Below are 19,589 nucleotides of genomic sequence, written 5' to 3'. Positions count from 1 at the left end.
TTAGATTTATATATTAATTGAGAATTTTAATTTTCAGTCGCCATTTAAGAAAAAATTAACAAATGAAATTTAAGAATTGAAAACAAAAAATAGTAATTTAAGGTTTAAATTATGAAAAAAACAATAATTATCTTTTATATTATCTTTTACATTAGGATTTATATTATTTTAACAAATAATTAGAAATTAAAAAATATATTTTGATTTAATGATTTTATCTAACTATCCAATGAATGAGATAATATTTATTTCAATTTATAAATTCAAGTTCTATATACGTAAAATTTGAATAAGAATAATTTAAAACTTAACAAAATATTTTACCTTAAATTAATGTTAAAATAATAGAATAGAAAATAAAAACAAAAATATTAAGAAATTACAAAAAAAAAGTACAAAATGAAATATTTAAAAACCATGCATCGTACGGGCTTACATCTAGTTATATATACTTTTGGAAAATTTGATAATTTACCCATACTATAGTTCATGTTTTAGTTATTACCACCAAATATTTATTTATTTATTCATTTTGAATTGCTTTAAACCTTAAATTTTACCATCAGCTTGCCCAAATACCCTTTCATGACGTCATTCCCTTTAATGTTCCTCAATTCCATTTTATTTCTTCTTTAATTACCAATGATGTTAACCCATCAAATTAATTATTTCTCTATTGCTTCTCTGATCTCTCTCTCTCCTCTTTCATTTTCAATTTTTTTTGGGTAAATTTTTTTAAATTATAATTTAATGTCGATACAGGATAATAGGAGAGCCATCCATAAAAGCTAGCTCAGGAGGAGGAGAACCCATTGTCCCATATAAACCCCACATTGCCCTCATATGACCGATGAGGGACTCAAGTCCTATACCTTGCAATGGATCATTAAATTCGCAATTAAGACACCCTCATGTAGCCTCAACGAGAGGGTCATAACAAGTTCTACCTCTGTTTCATATTTTTTGCAACTTTGGAATATTTTATATCTCACAAATAATACTCAAAGTTGCAAAAAAATATGAAACGGAGGTAGTATATAATTTCATCGTAAAAGAACGCAAAGAGGGACAAAAAATGAACAACAAAGACGATAATATTAACCTTTGGGAACCTATTGCTTTCAAACTCGCGCATATTTATCAGACAAATAACTAGGTAAATTTGGGGTTTTTTTATTTATTGATTGTGGTAAATAAAACATCAATGACAACCATAATTTTGTTAATAATAATGTGAAATTCACAAAATTTGGGCTAATTCCCTGCACACCTCACTATAATCAAATTCTCAATTTGATTCCAAAACCCTAACAATTATTTGATTTCAAAACCTCGAATTTAAGTTTCCGAAAGCGCAAAACAATAGTTCATACCTTTTTCTTCGATTACATTTGAGTATTAAAGCAAGGAGAATGATTTTTGAAAGCCTAATTTTAGTTTTCACTTTTAGATTTTAGGTTTTTTCGCAAATTTGAGATAGATTAATGAATAGAGAAGGGAAAATCGTGAGAAAAGGAAAAAAAAAAAAGCGAAAAGTAAAGGTAGAACCCAAAAAAAAGACGTCATGCCAGAGGCTTAAGGCAAAGAGGTGGTACTTTTTGATGTTTTAGAAATGGTTGGTGGTAAAAAAATATTGGTTATAATTACTAAAACGTGAAATATAATACGTATTAATTATCATTATATAAAATTTTTAATTATGAATTGAGTAAGACAACTCGGGTCTCACGAGCAATTCGAACTTGACTTGATGAACTCTCGGTCAAAACTCAACTCGAGTTTGCTCGTGCTTGCTCGAATTAGCTCGAAACTCTATAAATGCACCAGAAATTCATTCAATCAATCAATAACTTAATACTAAAACAGACACCGAAAGTGACACATGTCACACCTGGATGTTGTTTTTTCCCTCCAAAATTCCCCTTCCCTTTTTAACTAATTTTTATTTTTGAAAATAATTTATTCTATCTATACTAATATTATTCTTAATCTTTCATTTTATCTTTATAAAATTATATTCCTTTTTACTCCGTATTTGGTGTTCATAATTTTTCTATACACATTTACCTAAATAATTATTCCAACTCTTTTTTAATCATCTTTTAAGCGGAGCATTATTAGATTTTGTCAAAAAATGTGATAATAAAATTAAGTCATAAAATTGATGTTAGAGAAATTATTTTAAAACATCACTTAAATATTTTTTCCAATACGTACCTCTAGCTAATATTTTATTTCAATTTCAATATATATAACTATGTACTCAAATTAATTACAATTTTGTTTGTAAAATTTTACTTTTATGTATATATTATCACAAGATAAGGATTTGTAGATCGAGTATAGTATAACAATAAAATAAATGTTGTGTTTGACAATTATATCAATTATATAAAATATCAACTATTGTTTTTGTTAATTACTTTATTAAAAAATCAATATCTTAGTAAAAGCAAAAAAAAAATTATTTTCTTTTACCGAGACACTTGATTGAGATGATAAATTTATTACATTTGACATTCATAAATATCTGCATATTGAAAGACACGCACGCTGTACATAATGACAATTGACATCTCCTTTTGTTAAAGATACGCGTACAATGAACAAAAATGATTCAACTACAATTATTGGATAGCTTCAAACACATTTTTTATAATAACAAAGAACGACGATATTATGTCCATAAAGCATCAATCCATCAATCCATAAACCAAAATTGTAATAATATAGATTGGTGTTGCCCAATTATCGATTGCTCTTGCCTTTAATGATCATAATAGTATTTATTTCCATTGAAATGTCTGTCTTAGATATAAAAGGTGATGTATATGGTACTTATAATTAATATATCTATGTGTATGTTGTGTACTTTGCTAATAGTTTTAGTGGAGATTATAGTCTATTGATTGATTAATTATACCAATTGGATGTTGGTGTAGTGGTGATTGGGACTACACTTGGTAACATGTGTTCGATCCCCCGCAACAACAATTGGGAGGGGACTGGAACCTAACCACCCAAAACTAATCCCCGAATCCGGATTAGCCTAAAGAGTGAACCGGGTGGAACACAAAAAAAAAAAATTGATTAATTATTTTTGATGTATATTAAAAGGCATTTACAAATAAGTGTTTACTTATAAGGCCACTAGACCTGATCAAATCAAGCCCCGCCTGAAAAAATTCTCGAGTTTTGGCAGCCTAAAAGCTAAAAAATCCATTTTTTTTTCTTTGTCTATCAATTACATACTATTAAAAGCGAATCTAAAAGGACACTTGTCAATGTGTTATTTAAAAAATTCCCGCCAAAATTACTTTCTAAAAAAAATATTATTACATTAAAAAAAAGATTGCATTTAGATTATGACTTTTATTATTACATTACATACTACTAAAAGCGAATCTAAAAGGACACTTGTCAATGTGTTATTTAAAAAATTTCCACCAAAATTACTTTCTAAAAAAAATATTATTACATTAAAAAAAGGATTGCATTTAGATTATGACTTTTATTTTATATAAAATCTAAAGTAAACTTCCTAAACTATCGACTTGCACATTATAACTACCACATAGTTAAATATTTTCTCTCTCATGTTTTTATTGTTTTAATACGAACTGCATTTCAATTTTAATAAGAACTGTATTTCATATAGTTTAATAGTGATCAATCGATTTAGTTTTTTAATATCTAATTATATTTTTATTATAATTAGTCAATATCCGTGCATTGCACGGGGTTTCACCTAGTTTATAGATTATGACAATATAATTTTTATATATTTGATGTGTATGTTTTATCAAACTTTGTTTGTTAAATATATATAAATAACTTCTTAAAAATTATTAGAATTGTGGTGTATGCTTGTATTTTTCTATTCTTCTATCTTTAAAAACAAAAATTACATTTAACATTTAATAAAATTTAAAATAATACTCAGGAAAATTTTATATAAAAAGAAAAATATATAATCAACAAATATTTGACAGACCTAATAACCTAAATATTTAAATGAGCAAATTGCCAAATCGTGATCGACTCGAATTTAAACTTAACGAGTACGAGGCGAACAACTCTGCTCATAATCGACTCGCTCGATTAAGATTAGGGATGTTAGTGGGGCGGGGCAAGTAGGAGACCCGTCCCATCCCCGACCCAATTGTGTGTGGATGGGTCTTGGTTTGGCGGGTGGTGGGGCGGGGATGGGGATAAAAATTATACCCGCCATGGGTGATGGGGCGGGGGTGGATTTTACATTGTACCCGCCCCATCCTCGCCCCGCCCCGCCCCACTTCGTACCCACCTCACCCCCACCTCACACCCACATCGATCTATATATTTTTAAAAACAAAATTATATATTTTTAATACTATTTTATAAAAAAAAATATAAATTAAAATAGTAGATATAATAATAGTAATACACTAATATTATAACTAAAAGAGCGTGTAATACTTCTTCAAAAAAAAAAATAAAAAAAAAAAGAAAAGAGTGTGTAATATTAACAATAAATTTTTTCTTGTAATCTATATTAATTATGTTGAATTGTGTATTGGGAGGTGGGGATTAGGCGGGTCTTAGGTGGGGATGGATATCTAAGTGGGGGGTGGGGTGGGGCGGGGATGGTTTTGAAAATGTACCCGTCGGGGCGGGGATGGGGATGAATTTTGAACCCGCCGCGGGATGGGGATGAAAATTTTTGGTGAGGATGGGATGGGAAGGCCAAACATCTGCCCCGCCCTGTCTCGCCCCGCCCTGCCCCGCCCATTGACATCTCTAATTAAGGCAATGCTCTTTTGAGCTTTTGGGCAGAACAGAGCAGATTTCATCATTATTATTATTATTATTATTATTATTATTATCATCATCATCATCATCATCATCATCATCATCATCATCATTATTACTATTACTACTATTTTACTACTCTTAATATTATCGCATTATTATTATAATTATTAGATATTAATTATTATTATAATTATTATTACTAAAAATTAATAATAATTATTTTTATTATTAATATTAAAAATGAATAATTAGTATTATATTTAAATATTATTTATTATCTTTAAATATTTATTTATATTATAAAAAATCAGTTATTATTATTATTAATTTTTTTAATAATAAGTATTATTATTACTATTATTGTAATTATTAATTTTTTTGAGAAATTATTATTACCATTATTTTTTTCTATTATTATTTATTTATTTATTATTATTAAATATTTATTATTATTTATAATTATTAGTTATTTATTATAATTATAATTCAATATTAATTATTAATTTAATTACTACCTCCGTTACATATTATTTGCAACGATTAAACATTTTTCCTCTCTACTTTATGTCAAATCATTGCAAATAATATGAAACAGAGGTAGTATTAAATAGTTATATTTATTATTTTTTATTAAATATTAATTTTTAATAATATTATTGTTATTAAATATGATTTATTATTATTATTATTATTAAATATTAATTTTTAATAATATTATTATAATTAAATATTAATTATTTATTGTTGTTATTATTAAATATTAATTTTTAATAATATTATTATTAAATATTAATTAATTATTATTAAATATTATTTATTTATTTATTATTATTATTAAATATTAATTATTATTATAATAATTCAATATATTATTTGTAAGCAAAGCAGAGTAGCGCGGAGCATAACATTTAGCGGTCTAAAAGATCCCTATCAAACACAAATACAACCCGTCCCGCACAGGGTATCTGAAGTGCCCCATCATCAACAAACTCTGTGCTCAGTGGTCACCGTGCTCGATAGTGAGACAGAAAAATGTGGAGAATGAGACGTTTTACAGACCAAGCAGCCACTGTAAGACGATCAATTCTAAGCTCTCGGAAACAATTTGCAAATCATGATTCTTTCGCATTTTCCCCATTTCCCAATCCTTCAAACTCTACCTCTGTCCGCTTTCTCGATTTCTACCAGGTTTCTCTTACTATAAATGTCCTATTGAATCTTGTTCAATTTTGATTTTATTTTGAATTTTTTTTTGGTATTTTGTGAATGATTATTGATGTTAATATGTAATTTCAGATGGGTAACAAAGATGCAATTGAGAAAGAACGTGCTCGACTGTATGTATTCATGATTTGTCAACTGTGTTTTTTTTTTTTTTACGAGTATTTTGTTGGGTTTCAAAATTTTGATATTTATGCATTTTGATGTGTGTTAATTTTTGTTTAAATTTAGGACAGTAAAGATGAGATGAGTAGGGGATATTTTGCTGATATGTCTGATCTCAAAAAAAATGGTGGCAAGGTAATCTTTTAAGTTGTTAGTTTAAAGGATTTTTCAATTTATTTCTGTGAAAAATTGTTGAAATTTGGTGTTACTTTGCTTGTTTTAGTCAATATGCAAATTGGGTTTTTGGTAATTTGATGTATTTCGACTTGTGTTATTCTGGTTAGATTGCTATGGCAAGTAAGACTCTAATCCCTGCTGCTGTAGCTGCAAAGTTTCCATCAGTGGATGTTAGTTATTCAGATGGTAAAAGTTTTAAGCTCCCAATTGGGTCAGATGGCAATGTGGTTGATCGCGACAATGTGGATCTTCCTAAAGCAACTTTACTTTGTCTGTCGTTTCGTGCTAGTTCTCAGGTTTGTATTTGAACTGTCCTATGCTACCTCTTCATATATGCCTTATATGTTAATTGTCTCGAGGATTATGATTTTTTCCGAAGTTGTTGAAATTGGGGATTGAAGTTATAGTTTATGAAGATCAAATTGCTGAATACTTGTTTGCATTTCAAAGATTAGGTAGGCATGGTTATTAAAATTGGCTTACCTTGTCAATTACTATTTCTCTGAAGTGATTCAGCCTTTTGGATTTTTAGTGTTGCTGTCTTATCGATCCTTCTGTTTCGTCCAAATTAATTTGTATTATACCATAATGAAGAATTGAAGAGATTAATGTATCATATATCCGCCAGCAACTCTTTTGTGTTTTCCTAATCTTCATGCCAAAAATGTCCTTACCTGTGAATTGCATTAGGCTTCACCCTCTATCCATTTTTTAGGAAGGATTTCACATTCACTCTCACATCTACGGGCTACAATCCAACTCTTATAAGGACCTGGTGGCTGCATTACTACTCTAGGAATTATCACACCAGAAGAAGCTCTGCTTTCTGAATATTCCCTGGTGGTGACGAAGTATGAAGTATTAGGTAGGAATTTCTCCTGAGTGATCTCTTGTAGCCGTTGCACTTGCTCGGTGACCCAGATATCACCCTCCCAACTTTTGGGTCTAGGCGTGGCATTTCAAGCGACATTCTTTTTATTATTGATTTATTTATTTTTATTATCATGGCCAACAGCTTGACTTTTTTAAACTATTAGGTTGTTTCAATCATAGGCTATCATCTGATCAGATATTACTTCGTTTAGATTCTCAACCACTACCATCTCTAGCCATTGCTAATTTGCTATATTAAATTTACACTGAGTTGACTGGCAAATGAAATTTTTGATGTATACTTCGGCATGTAATGGAACTCTTGTAGCACTCCCATCCCTGTTCAATGATCTTTCACTTCGACAATTAAGAAGACCAGGAAATATGACCCATAGGGGTATGACTTGTAGAGATTTAGCTGTTAATATCAATATTTGAAATCCAGTGTTTAAGGATGATGGCAAGATCATTCATGATGTGTGGCTCAGATTAGAGGACATTTCTATCCTCAATTGTCCTTAATTTCACAATGCAGTATCTTCATGTTGAAGTATGGTAGGTCGTGATAAGATTCCATATTGCATCAATAGGTTTTCCTAGATTTATAATTGTCAGTCTCACACACAACACGAGATTTAAGAGTAGCATGTTATTTCTCAGATTTACTTATAACCTCATCTTCGTGCGATTGAGCCACTGGATTTTGAATCCTCAATCATAGAAACAATATAAGTCAAACCCTTTTTATTAGCAGCAAGTCTACCTCCCTTCAAATCTTTGGTGAGGGTTCCAATTGAAGCTCCCTATCTCTTTTCTGAACAACATTACCATCCTGCAAATTCAGCCTTCAAGCGACATATTAGCATGAGAGGATTTCTGGTGGGTCATTTGATATGGCAGGCTTTGCCCAGACTTTTGGCCCTTTCCAGACGTATCACTTTGTCCATTTTTCTCCGGGCTGTCCACTTGATCTGAATGTTTGAGGTTGTTGAGTCTGTTTATATAAATGTAAGCTTGTGTTCTTGCTGCATCAATATTGTCCTTTTGAACGTTATTTATGGTTGAGCACTTACACGCAGCCATTGCTAATATGTGTAGTATCAGGAGATTTGGTTTAGCTGTAAGAAGAATGGTCGGTTATTTTTCATTTGGGAATCTGTTTTTCAATGTCTTGCTTTTTTCAATTGCATTGCTCTCTTGGTCCAGTGTGTAAAGTGTTGACTAAACAGCTGTGATATCCTAAAATACAAAATGCTTAATATCTTTAATTTTGTGCAAATCTGGATCTTGGGCCCTACTGCCCTAGGGCATTTTTTTTTTTAAAGATTATTAAGGTGACATGTGCTTTTGCAGTAGCTCTTTGGTCTGACTTTTCCATGTTCATTTACAGGCAATGAACGATACTTGGAGCAAACCATTTCTGAATGCTTTCAGTGATTCCAAGAATATCCACCTTTACGAGGTACATTATGCTTTAAAATGTATCTTAGGATTAGATAGTGGATTGGCCTTTTGCATCCCCTATGTGCACAAGGTTAACCACAGCCCATAGGTTCTATGATTTCTTTAGTAAGCTGTGTTGTGCAGTTGACTTCTATGTTACTTGGACTTGGATGAAGTGTCAAATTAGACACGGGTGTCCAAGCATCAGACTCGACCATTTTCTTGAAAAAAGTTGTGTTTTTAGTTAAAAATGAAGTGTCCAAGTGTCGGTGTCGGTGTCCGACACGAGTCGTGTCGACACGGACACGTCGTGTCGACACGGACACGTGAGGTAAATGAAAGAGTCCGAGTAACATAGGTTGAGTTTTTAGTAGCTGATGCTTTCATACGTGTTTTAAATGCATATGGTATAATTCTAATCTTTGATGGCTCAATAAGAAATATGAACAAATCCATGCATTGTGTTATGTGGCTTAGGTATGCTCTGGGGGCTTCCTCCCTAAATTATGTATATGCTTATTTTTATTTATTTGACCTATTGATAATATGAAATGTGTTTAACATAAAATTAATATGTTTATATTATTTTAAGTGCATTCTTGTATTAACCTGCCTGGATGACTTTGTCTAATTGATAACAAAGTTCAACCATCCTAGCATTACTTCTTCCAATTCACAGGTCATATTATCATCTATGTTATGTATCTTTCAACTGAAATTCTCTAGCCTTTTGCATCTACGTATTTAATTTTATGTGGGATGTTCAGCATTGAATTTAATCCCTATAATTTGTGCAAAAGGTGAAGTCTATTACATACTTTGTATCTATTCGTGTTTTCATCCTTGCAGCATTCCAACTAAGTTATTTAAAGCTCTAATGCACTTTCTGCTCAACAAATTAATAGTTACTGTATGAATCAAAATGATCATATTTAGTGGGTTGTAGCTAAAAATCCTTTGCATAGACATTGTTGCTGGGCAGTAGGCTAGACATTTGAATGCAGCTTTAATTTCTAAGGTCTAGTGACTATAGAGTTGAACTTCATTTTAGAAATTTTTATTTCTAAACTTTTTCCTTCCAAAAGAGGTCTTGGCACAATCACCTAAATTTCCTGGCAGCTTAGCTGATCTTTGATTTAAATTTTTAAGGATTTGATGTCATTTCAGAGCTTTTAACTTTTTGCAATACTGGTATGACTAGTGCTAGTAGCTTTTACTATTTTGAGGGCTGATCCTAGTCAATTCATGAGGTTTGGAGTAACTAAAAAAGAATAACCTGCAGAATCATCTCTGATGAGTGGTTCCAGCTCCCCCTCTACAGAATATTACTAATGCAAAATGTAATGAGAAGCTACATCTAGATTAAATCTTTCTAGTTTTATGCCTGTGTATTGGTGGCCAGTAGTATATAACATGTTAATTACTCCTAATAGAGAATGAAAGTTCTAGAGAACTATGTGCAGTATGGAATGGTGGGTTTTGTATAGATTCAGAAGAATTTTCCTGGTACTCGTATCTAGCAACTACTTACTCTTGGGTTTAGCTATAGTAGTTGGGATTTTTGTGCAGCGTGTTGCCTGTAGGTTTATGATGGTGCTGCTATGTCCGCAATTTATTGATCACTTGAGGGGGTAGTTTTCCTGGAGAAACTGCAGTTTGAAACTCGGTGACTCGTCATCCCCAGTAATTAAAAGCTTAACTTGTCCAGTATTGACAGTATGATTTGTTTTATGTGGATGCTTTGAGCAACTCTTTGATGGGGATGAGTATGGCTGGAAGAGCAAATTGGTTGCGTTTTTGCCCTTTACCTTTTTTAGTCAAATTGGTTCAGTTGTAAATGGCGACAGTAGTAGTCATAGAATGAAATGGCCAGGGATCTCACTGAAGTCTGAAGGCCAATCCTCATTTTAGTTTTCTTCTTTGGGTTTTACTGTAAATGAAAGGAGGATAGACGAGCACAAGCTTCTCTAACTTGAACATATAGCTTTTTGCCTTTAGGCCTTTCCTACACAAATAATAGTCAATTTTACTAATTCTCTGAGATCCATGAAAATTTGGATGGCTAGCTATTGCTTGAGGCTACCCCTTTAACAGGTAAGGTTAAATTTTGAATATTCAAGCTCACTAGTCAGTGAGGGCAGCTGAAGTCATGCTCCTACTTTGTGTTGCAAAAATGGCAAAGCATGCACCATGAACCAATTGATTAGGAATTTATTTTGATTTTTTGTATTTAGTTGGCTTGTCACTAAGTGAAAAAGCTGAATTCAAAACAACATAATAGAGTTAACTACTAGTAACGAGCGATGATATATGGATGGAATCACAGTATATAATAGATAACGTGTATTAAAACCGAAATCTGAAAATAAAAATGAGGATAAAGGAATTTGGGAATGTAGGCGTTGTTCGAAGTGTGCCTACGTTAAAGCATGTGTGAATATGCTTGACACTCATAGGAAGTGGGAATTGACATATACGATTATGGACAAAGCAAAGTAGAAAGCTGCCAATAAGTTTTTAAGGAACTTGTAAACCGTTCACGGATCTATTAAGGCAACCACGATTAAGGGACAACGAAAGGCAACAACGATTGACCTGTGAAGGTTACACCCCATTCATAATCCATGAGATTACTAACTCCATTTGGTTCGGAACCACAAAAGGAGGATCGGGGATGATGGTACGAAGTGAGTCATGGAGTCGCATTCGTCCGGATTGGCCTCTACTCGATTCTTATAGTGAAAAGTGATTCCTGCGATCTCAAAGACATGCAAACAAAGATTCAATTTGCTCCAAATTATCATTATGCTAAATTGGTTGAATATTAATGCAACATATAATTCTATAATATTGTGATCACTTGATTTAATAACAACATTAAAAAGGAATCTAAACCGGTTGTCCAAATTATCTTATTAGTCGTGATTTTCAATTACATATTCCCTTTAACTCATGCAATATGGTGATCATAAAAATAATAATAAAATCAACATTAATATTGGAAGCAATTCAACAATAAATTGTTAGTCAAATCAAATAATAATAATAAACCTAATCATGATACTAGCAATATTAAAATTAAATAAGGAATTAAATTAATTACTCACATTCCACGCGCTCCTTTAAATTATTACATCATGAATAAATTGTTAGTAACTTCAATAAAAATATAAATCAAATTGAAACAATTAAATTAAAAAGTAGAGTTGATTTGGTCCAAATCCTAAGTTAATTATACTTTTTACGCCTTGATTTAAGGACGAAACCTCGGGTGTTGTATGAACTTCTTGGAGTGCTTAGGGGAAGTATTATGGAAGAATAATTCTTAGGTCGTCAGACCTAATGGATTGACTTTAAATAATTTGTGTTACCTCTAGTAAACCTAGTACTATTAATTCTTTGACCACTCAAAAAGAAGTATTTGATTTGCGATTAGATATGCAACCTTCGGTTTTACAAAATATACCTTCAGAAACAAAAAATGATTTTAATAATCAAAGACTGCAGGATGCCATAGTCCAACATGCAATATGGTGATCATAAAAAATATAATAAAATCAACATTAATATTGGAAGCAATTCAACAATAAATTGTTAGTCATATCAAATAATAATAATAATAAACCTAATCATGATACTAGCAATATTAAAATTAAATAAGTAATTAAATTAAAAACTCACATTCCACCCGCTCCTTTAAATTGCTACATCATGAATAAATTGTTAGTAACTCCAATAAAAATATAAATCAAATTGAAACAATTAAATTAAAAAGTAGAGTTGATTTGTTCCAAACCCTCAGTTAATTATACCTTTTACGCCTTGATTTAAGGACGAAACCTCGGGTGTTGTATGGACTCCTTGGAGTGCTTAGGGGAAGTATTATGGAAGAATAAAGTAGCTAGGGTTTAGGCTAACGCAAGAGAGAAAGAGAGAAGAGAACGATTGTTGGTGTAGAGGGAGAGAGAATGATTTTTGGTGGTCCGAACTGTAGAAAGGAAGGGGGGTATTTATAGAGAAAATGAGTAGAGGGAATACACGGAACCCTAAAAAGATAAAACCCTAGTTTTGGGGCGTCGTGACATGACAAAGGTTGCCGCGACACGGAAATACGTGTCGTGACACGGTATATAATACCGCTTCGCGGTGCAATAGCTGCCTTAAATTGATAAAACGCGTGCAGGGTTTACGCGAAGAAAACATGGGAAAATCCCGTGACACGGTACATGTACTGTGACACAGTAGAAAATGCCTTTACACGGCAAAATCTACCGTGGCGCGACACGTGGCACCATGTCACAGTGTACAGTTTTTCCCGATATGTGTCCAGGTTAATAAACAGGTGAGGGAACGCGGAAAGTACATGAAAAAAGCACCGTGTCACGGTGTAGAATACTGTGTCACGACAATATGCACCGTGCCAAGTCAGCTTTTGCCGAGTCGCGGCATTTTAGCTGCTGCGCGGTAATTCCAGTTTTTTACGCGTTTTTAAAACTACGATAACTTTTGATCCGTAACTCGGAATAAGGCATATAATATTTCATTGGAAAGATTATCAAGTCTACTTTCAAACCTCGTTGGAATCAGGTCAAAATCATTTTTAGATTTTAAAGATATGACCGTTTTAGTGAAAGGGTGTCGGTTTTGGGCCAAGTTTAGTATTTTGCTCATATCTTCTTCGTTTTAAAACGGAATTGGGCTTATGATATATTGTTGGAAAGCTTATTTCAAGGCCTATCCAACCAAATAATAATTGGATCAAAATTATAGGTCCACAAACTCAGTTTCTCTCGATTTAATGATGTAGACATGAAAAGTGGAAAGTAAGTTATGGTTTAGGGAAATGAGATAGGAATTGAGTTGATTTATGAAATGTATTGGGAATGAATATGGATTTAAGCACTCCAAAGGTTAAATACTCAACCCGACCAATAATGGCGGTGAAAGGTTATTCATCATCGGGTTTGGTTTTGGGGAGACATTTTTAGGTGTCTACAAGGAGAATTGATTATTAATATACAATCCCAGTCCTTTGATTTGGCCGGACACTCCCTACTACAATGTTTTAACAAAATTAGATTCACTCAATAATTTTTTGATTCTTTTACCTAACAAAACAAAGTTCATTCAATAATCACACGTACTACCTCATACCCTTTTTGTTCTTCCCACTTTGACCTTTTTTTTACAGAAAAAAAAAAAAATCTCACAAAAAGATTTTAAATGGGTAGAACAAAGAAGATCATAGGGCAAATTGTCATAACAATAATTTCACTCATTAATTTTCTAACCTCCTTCTCATTATAGAATCTAGGCTAGTTTATTACCATCATATCTTGTAATCAACTAGTATTGAACATGGAAAATTCAATTCTTTTGGCAGGTTCAATTGCCCTTCTTGAGTCTAGTTTTACACATGAGGCAAGTTATCACTTGACATGCTAAGCTCCCACTTAAATGAACATAGCTTCTTCTCATATAATGATTTGAGGGTATATGGATATAACTTATTGAGGTCAAGCTTGTTATGGCTGTGTTATGGTGTTTGAAAACTTTATTTGGAAACATTAGTGGCATTTCAATGTGAGTTGAGATGTTCAGTGTGCGATGTTAGAGTATATTTGGGGACATTAGTGGCATTTCAATGAGAGTTGAGATGTTCAGTGTACGGTTTTAGAGTGGACAACTGATGAGCGTAGTGAATCGTACTTTTTTAATGCCCCTTTTGGTCTAGTTGATGAAAAATATGAAAGTTACTATTTTTTTTATTGCCATACATTTACAAACGAAAGAATTATATATAATATGAAAGTCTTTTTTTTTTTTAATGCTATAGATTTACAAACGAGAGAATTTTATGTATTTCGATTGACGAATGAAAGAAGGGAAGCAACCATGGAAGATTATCAATGATTTTCTTGATGTAGAATGGTTGGATTTTGTTAGATATCGTGAATTGAATGTTGGGATCGAATATATTTTTCTTGGACAGATGATGATATTTCAATTACAAGTTTTTGATCCCTTTCATCCTTAAGAAAAAATTAGAGTGTTCGAGTTCATTCACCTAATAAAAAATGGGATTGTTGATAATTTGCGTCATAAAGAATCATTCTCAGCAAGTATGATTGAATTCTTATTCAATCAGTTAATCAAAATCTTAGGTTATAAATAATTGATTAGGTATCTTATGATGGTGTACAATTGATGTTTTTTAATTGAGATTTTCGAGTAAACTTGTTGAAAGTCATATATCTATTCCGAATTCAAAGGGTAATTTAATTAGAGTGAGGGTAGAGACCTTAATTTCTTTAATTTTTAGATTATGATGATGTTTATTGAAGAAATTTTTAATTGGTTATGATGGAATGACCCTTGAATGGCGACTTAAGATATATGATTGTTTTTAACAACAGTTTATAATTATTAAGGCTGTAGTTATATGAGGAGAGATTGTGGGTTTGTCTCTTTATTTACAATGTGTAAGCATAGTTTTTTGTTATGCATAGGAAAAGTTGTCCTCAAATGATACCAGCTTAGATGATGATCTGTTTCTTTACTTCACATAGGTTGCCCTTAGTGCCTATGGTTGAACTAAGCACTCTCCCTTAGTGGTTAGTGCCTTAGTCTACATTTACGACTAAGTGTCGTAGACAATTAAGCACACAAGCTATCACCCTTGCTAGTATGCCCGAACACTCACTTGACCCCCTTGTGTCTTGGTTTTCCTCATACTCTCTAAATGTTTGTAGGAAAGAAATTGAGTTGCAAGAGACCACAAGTGTTTTTGGAATGCTTTTACTCTCAACTGGAATGTATAAATGAGCCTTAAAGCCCTATTTATAGGGCTCCATCCTACTTACAAGGAGTATGTAGAAAATTCCTATCCTCCTCAAATGGAGGGTAGACTAAAAGGATCTAGAGAGTTCTTACCTCCTTAGGAACTACATACATGGAGGTTTCTACATCCTTCCTACTTAGAATGCTAAGGAGAACCCTGGAACATTCTAAAATATTACTCCCTCCATCCCTTATTGATAGTCCCTTATGGGGAAAAATCACGGGAATTAAGAAACGTAACTAAGAAGTAGTAAAAGTACGCTGGAAAGGTAAATTTATATTGGGTGTGCAAAAAAGTAGAGAGAGAAAGTAATAAAAGTACATGGAAAAACAATATTTACATGGGAAAGTTAAATTTGCACCAATATTGTTGCAAATTGGAGGGAATTTTAGTAAAAAATTAATATTAATGATATTTGAAAAAAACAAATGTGACTATCATTTTGGGACTTAAAATTGGCCAAAAGGGACTATCAATAAGGGACGGAGGGAGTATAAGAGATATGTACATATATAGAACTTAGAAGACTTCTAATGTGCACCAATCTTTCCTTGATTATTCTAAAGTCATCCACTCTAGAATAGTTTTCAAAAGAACCTCGTAGAATAGCCTGAAACCTTCTATAAGCTTCTATAAGCTTCTCGGGTTTTTCGGACTACCTACCGCCAAAAGTCGTACATTGGGACCTCATCTCGGATTATCGACACCACCATGGTCTTCATTGGCCCAAAATACAGTGGACCCCTAAATTTAGGTCCATTTAGACTTTGTTTGGGTCCCTAAATAGCCCATTATTATTATTAATTTTTTTTTTTGAAAGACCTAAATAGCCCATTATTGTGTTACTTTCACTTACGAATTTTAAGGCTACTACTAAATAAAGCTCTATAGGGAGAAGTGTGCTGCTAGGCATCAAGGGCAAGCCCCCTAGTCATGATTAGAGGTGGTTATTGGACAGGGTAGCCCAATGATAATAGGGTCAGGGCCAAGCTTATAAGGCTTTTAATGGACAGGGCTATTAATGGACAGGGCCCTTATTGGGTAGGGTCAATATAGGGTCAACATGTTTTTCCAATTTAGTTGATAAAGAAAATACATAATGTAAAAATAATTATATAGATTAATTTGTATTCATATGTATTTAATAATGACTTTGTCCAATATTTATTTTAATTGATATTTTGTAGGCCCGCCCATTATCAACCCGCGGCCCGCATTGTCCCGGCCCTATATTGACCCTATAAAATGTGACCCTCTTTGACCCTGACCCGCAACCAACCCTAACCCGACCCGCCCAATTACAAGGTCTAGTCATGATTATGCCTTGTTGCCTAGTGACCCTAATGACGCCCATCCTTGGTGTGAGAGATGACTAGTGACAATATGCTATAATATTTAAAGGAGATGTATGTACATTCTTTCAATTTCTTTGTTCATTTTCTTTTCACTGAAGATGAACTTTTTAACTGCTCAGGTATCATTTGTGGACTCATGGTTACTGTCACGAAATCCGGTGAAATGGCTCTTGCTTCGAATGATGAAAAAATCAAATCCAGCTGAGAATTCAGGCGCTCTGCAAAGACAGTTAGTCTATTCTTTTGGCGATCACTATTACATCAGAAAGGAGCTCAAGATATTGAACCTTTTGACTGGGTATTGGACCTTTGGCTTCTCTTAGTAGTTACCTTGTTCAGTAATCTAACCTCTCAAGTCTTGAATACTTTGTTAATATTTTTCAAAAAATGTCTTTTCACAGGTACATGTTCTTGCTAGATAGTTTCGGTAGAATAAGATGGCTGGGTTACGGAGCAGCAACAGAAGAGGAGTTATCATCACTTCTTTCAAGCACTTCTCTTCTACTGGAAGAAAAGTAAGCTGTCAAAATCGTTTAATGTCAGCAGCTGTTAACGTGGATCATCTGTCAAAATTTTGGAACATAACATGAATAAAGAAACTTCTGGGACTTCTTTAGTAAAAAGAAGCATTGATCACTTGTTATCTTTGTCTCTGTCAACCGTAAATTCCCAGTGGTGATTGACAGCACAAGTCACCCTTATAAAGATACCCCTCTTTACTTTGGGTTATGTTGTTTGCTTGCTTGATGCACCCACCAAGCTCGCATTAGAGGTTCTCATTTCGTTCTTAACTTCGACCTACAAACACCCCTTTTTGGTCTTTGAGCTCTATAGGGATTAAGAGTTTCATATTACACTTCGGTTTGGTTATTGTATTTTGAGAAGATTCCTCATTTATAATGTCAGTTTACCCCCAAGAATTCCCTGTGACGGGGTTGAATTTTTTTTAGTGTGGATGTGTACATTTCATTTTAATTACATATACAAACAAAATGTGTAGTCATGCCATATTGTGTTTTGTATTCCTTTGTTAATTCTAACGGTGGCCTCTAATCATTTCACTTTCTACACGGTGAAATTTTTTTTGGTTATATTCTATACTATCCCTCTGCCTTTGCTTTTGCTTTTGCATATATATTTGAAACGTGCATTTACTGGTGTTTTACATGACTAATAAACCTGGGCACGGGCCGGGTTGGCCCGCGTGCCGCCCGGCACGGCCCGAATTCAAGCACGGCACGGCACGAAGTTCAACTCCCATGCCACGGGCCGTGCCACGGACAGGGTGAATTCCCAGGCACGGCCCGGCACGAGCACGGGCATGGCCCGCCGTGATGGCCCGCGGGCCAACGGTAATGTTACCGTTTATTCTAGCTCCTTAATAAGCCAAAAAAACGGCTAGTTTTTTGCCAATTTGCTCCCCAAAAATTCTATAAATACTCATCTCCATTTCATTCCCAAATCACAAAATCACAATCTCTTCTTCTTATCTCTTATATTCTCTAAATCTCTAATAATCCTTATTTTCTTAAATTCTCTAATTATTCTCTTAAATTCTCTAATTATTTACATAATATCGGAAAAAATTTAAAAAGTTCGTAATCGTAATTAGTGGAGCGTTGAAGCACGGTTGTAAGATCTAAACTAATCTTAAATTTATTATTGTTTTATTGTTATTATTAGAATAATCTTGTTTAATTATTATTGTTGTTAATTGTTATTGTTGTTGTTATAATTGTTGTTATTAATTATTATTATTGTTACAATTGTTGTTATTATTTATTTTTGTTGTTATTGTTATTGTTATAGTTGTTATTAATTAATATTATTGATATTTTTATTGTTAAAATTGTTGTTATTAATTATTATTATTATAGTTAACCACTTTTTATTAAAAAATTAATTGTTAATTATGGCATCGAACAACCCATCATCTAGGTCTAGGGGGAAAGGTCGACTTATCCGTAGTAGTAGTTCTAGGGAACCACCAAATACAACGAGCCCCCAAATTACGAGTCAAACCAATGACCCCATTTACTTCCCCCGGGCTATGAGCCATATAATACGTCGGGATTTCCAGCACCACCACTAAACCAATTTCCACTACCACCATACCAATTTCCACCTAATTATATCGGTGATCAACAAAACTATTGTTCTAGCCAAGGTAGCCAAGAAAGTACCCGAATTCCCTCCGGTTCTACCCCTTCTACTGCCACTCCCACTAGTCCCACTACTAACCATCACACACATCATGAATGGTTAACCGAAACTGAGATGCTACTTTTGAAAAACCGAAGGAGTGAGGTATGGCGTTATTTTGTCCTAAGTAAAGATGGTGAACAATGGGAAAAATGTAAAACATGTAATAGTGTATTCACGGCAGTTACCAAAAACGGGACGGGACACTTATCTAGACACATGAAAGCTTGTGCAAAACCAGCTAGTGATCCAACCCAGCCCAAAATTTCTCAATTCCATCCATACGGCTTTACATACAACTATGAGAGGGATAGGGATGAACTAGGAAAAATGATAGTACACGCCGAACAACCTTTTCTTTTCTCGGAAAGTGACGCATTCAACACCTACATTAACAAAGCACTACAACCCCAACATAAAAGAATCTCTAGGAAAACCGTTCGTTCCGCCGCAATGAAAAATTTTCTAGAGTACAAAGTCCGGTTACAAGCCGAATTGAGTAACCTTAACTGTAGAGT

General features: G+C 33.1%; 1 protein-coding gene across 2 annotated transcripts; it reads left to right on the top strand.

The window, feature by feature from the left end:
- The first annotated feature begins 5,730 nt into the window (after positions 1 to 5,730).
- Positions 5,731 to 17,960, top strand: LOC110731838. Of its 2 annotated transcripts, none has more exons than XM_021911729.1 (7): positions 5,731 to 5,982; positions 6,091 to 6,131; positions 6,252 to 6,315; positions 6,465 to 6,653; positions 8,621 to 8,692; positions 16,989 to 17,167; positions 17,271 to 17,960. In XM_021911729.1, the coding sequence occupies exons 1-7, from the start codon at positions 5,827 to 5,829 to the stop codon at positions 17,386 to 17,388; spliced, it is 819 nt and encodes a 272-aa protein (XP_021767421.1). In that variant the 5' UTR covers positions 5,731 to 5,826; the 3' UTR covers positions 17,389 to 17,960. The 2 variants fall into 2 exon arrangements, with proteins under 2 accessions (XP_021767421.1, XP_021767422.1); XM_021911730.1 differs by having other exon boundaries at positions 5,926 to 5,982; positions 6,247 to 6,315.
- The last annotated feature ends 1,629 nt before the right edge of the window (positions 17,961 to 19,589 follow it).

Source organism: Chenopodium quinoa, unplaced genomic scaffold (genome assembly GCF_001683475.1).
Source record: "Chenopodium quinoa cultivar QQ74 unplaced genomic scaffold, ASM168347v1, whole genome shotgun sequence".
In the NCBI taxonomy this organism is placed as follows: domain Eukaryota; kingdom Viridiplantae; phylum Streptophyta; class Magnoliopsida; order Caryophyllales; family Amaranthaceae; genus Chenopodium; species Chenopodium quinoa.
This window is presented reverse-complemented; position numbering and strand designations above follow the sequence as displayed.

Coding starts and splice junctions, on each gene's coding strand:
- LOC110731838 (XM_021911729.1), top strand. CDS start 5,827: ATGTGGAGAATGAGACGTTTTACAGACCAAGCAGCCACTGTAAGACGA. Junction 6,132..6,251: donor GAGAAAGAACGTGCTCGACT/GTATGTATTCAT, acceptor AATTTAGGACAG/TAAAGATGAGATGAGTAGGG. Junction 8,693..16,988: donor AGAATATCCACCTTTACGAG/GTACATTATGCT, acceptor TTAACTGCTCAG/GTATCATTTGTGGACTCATG.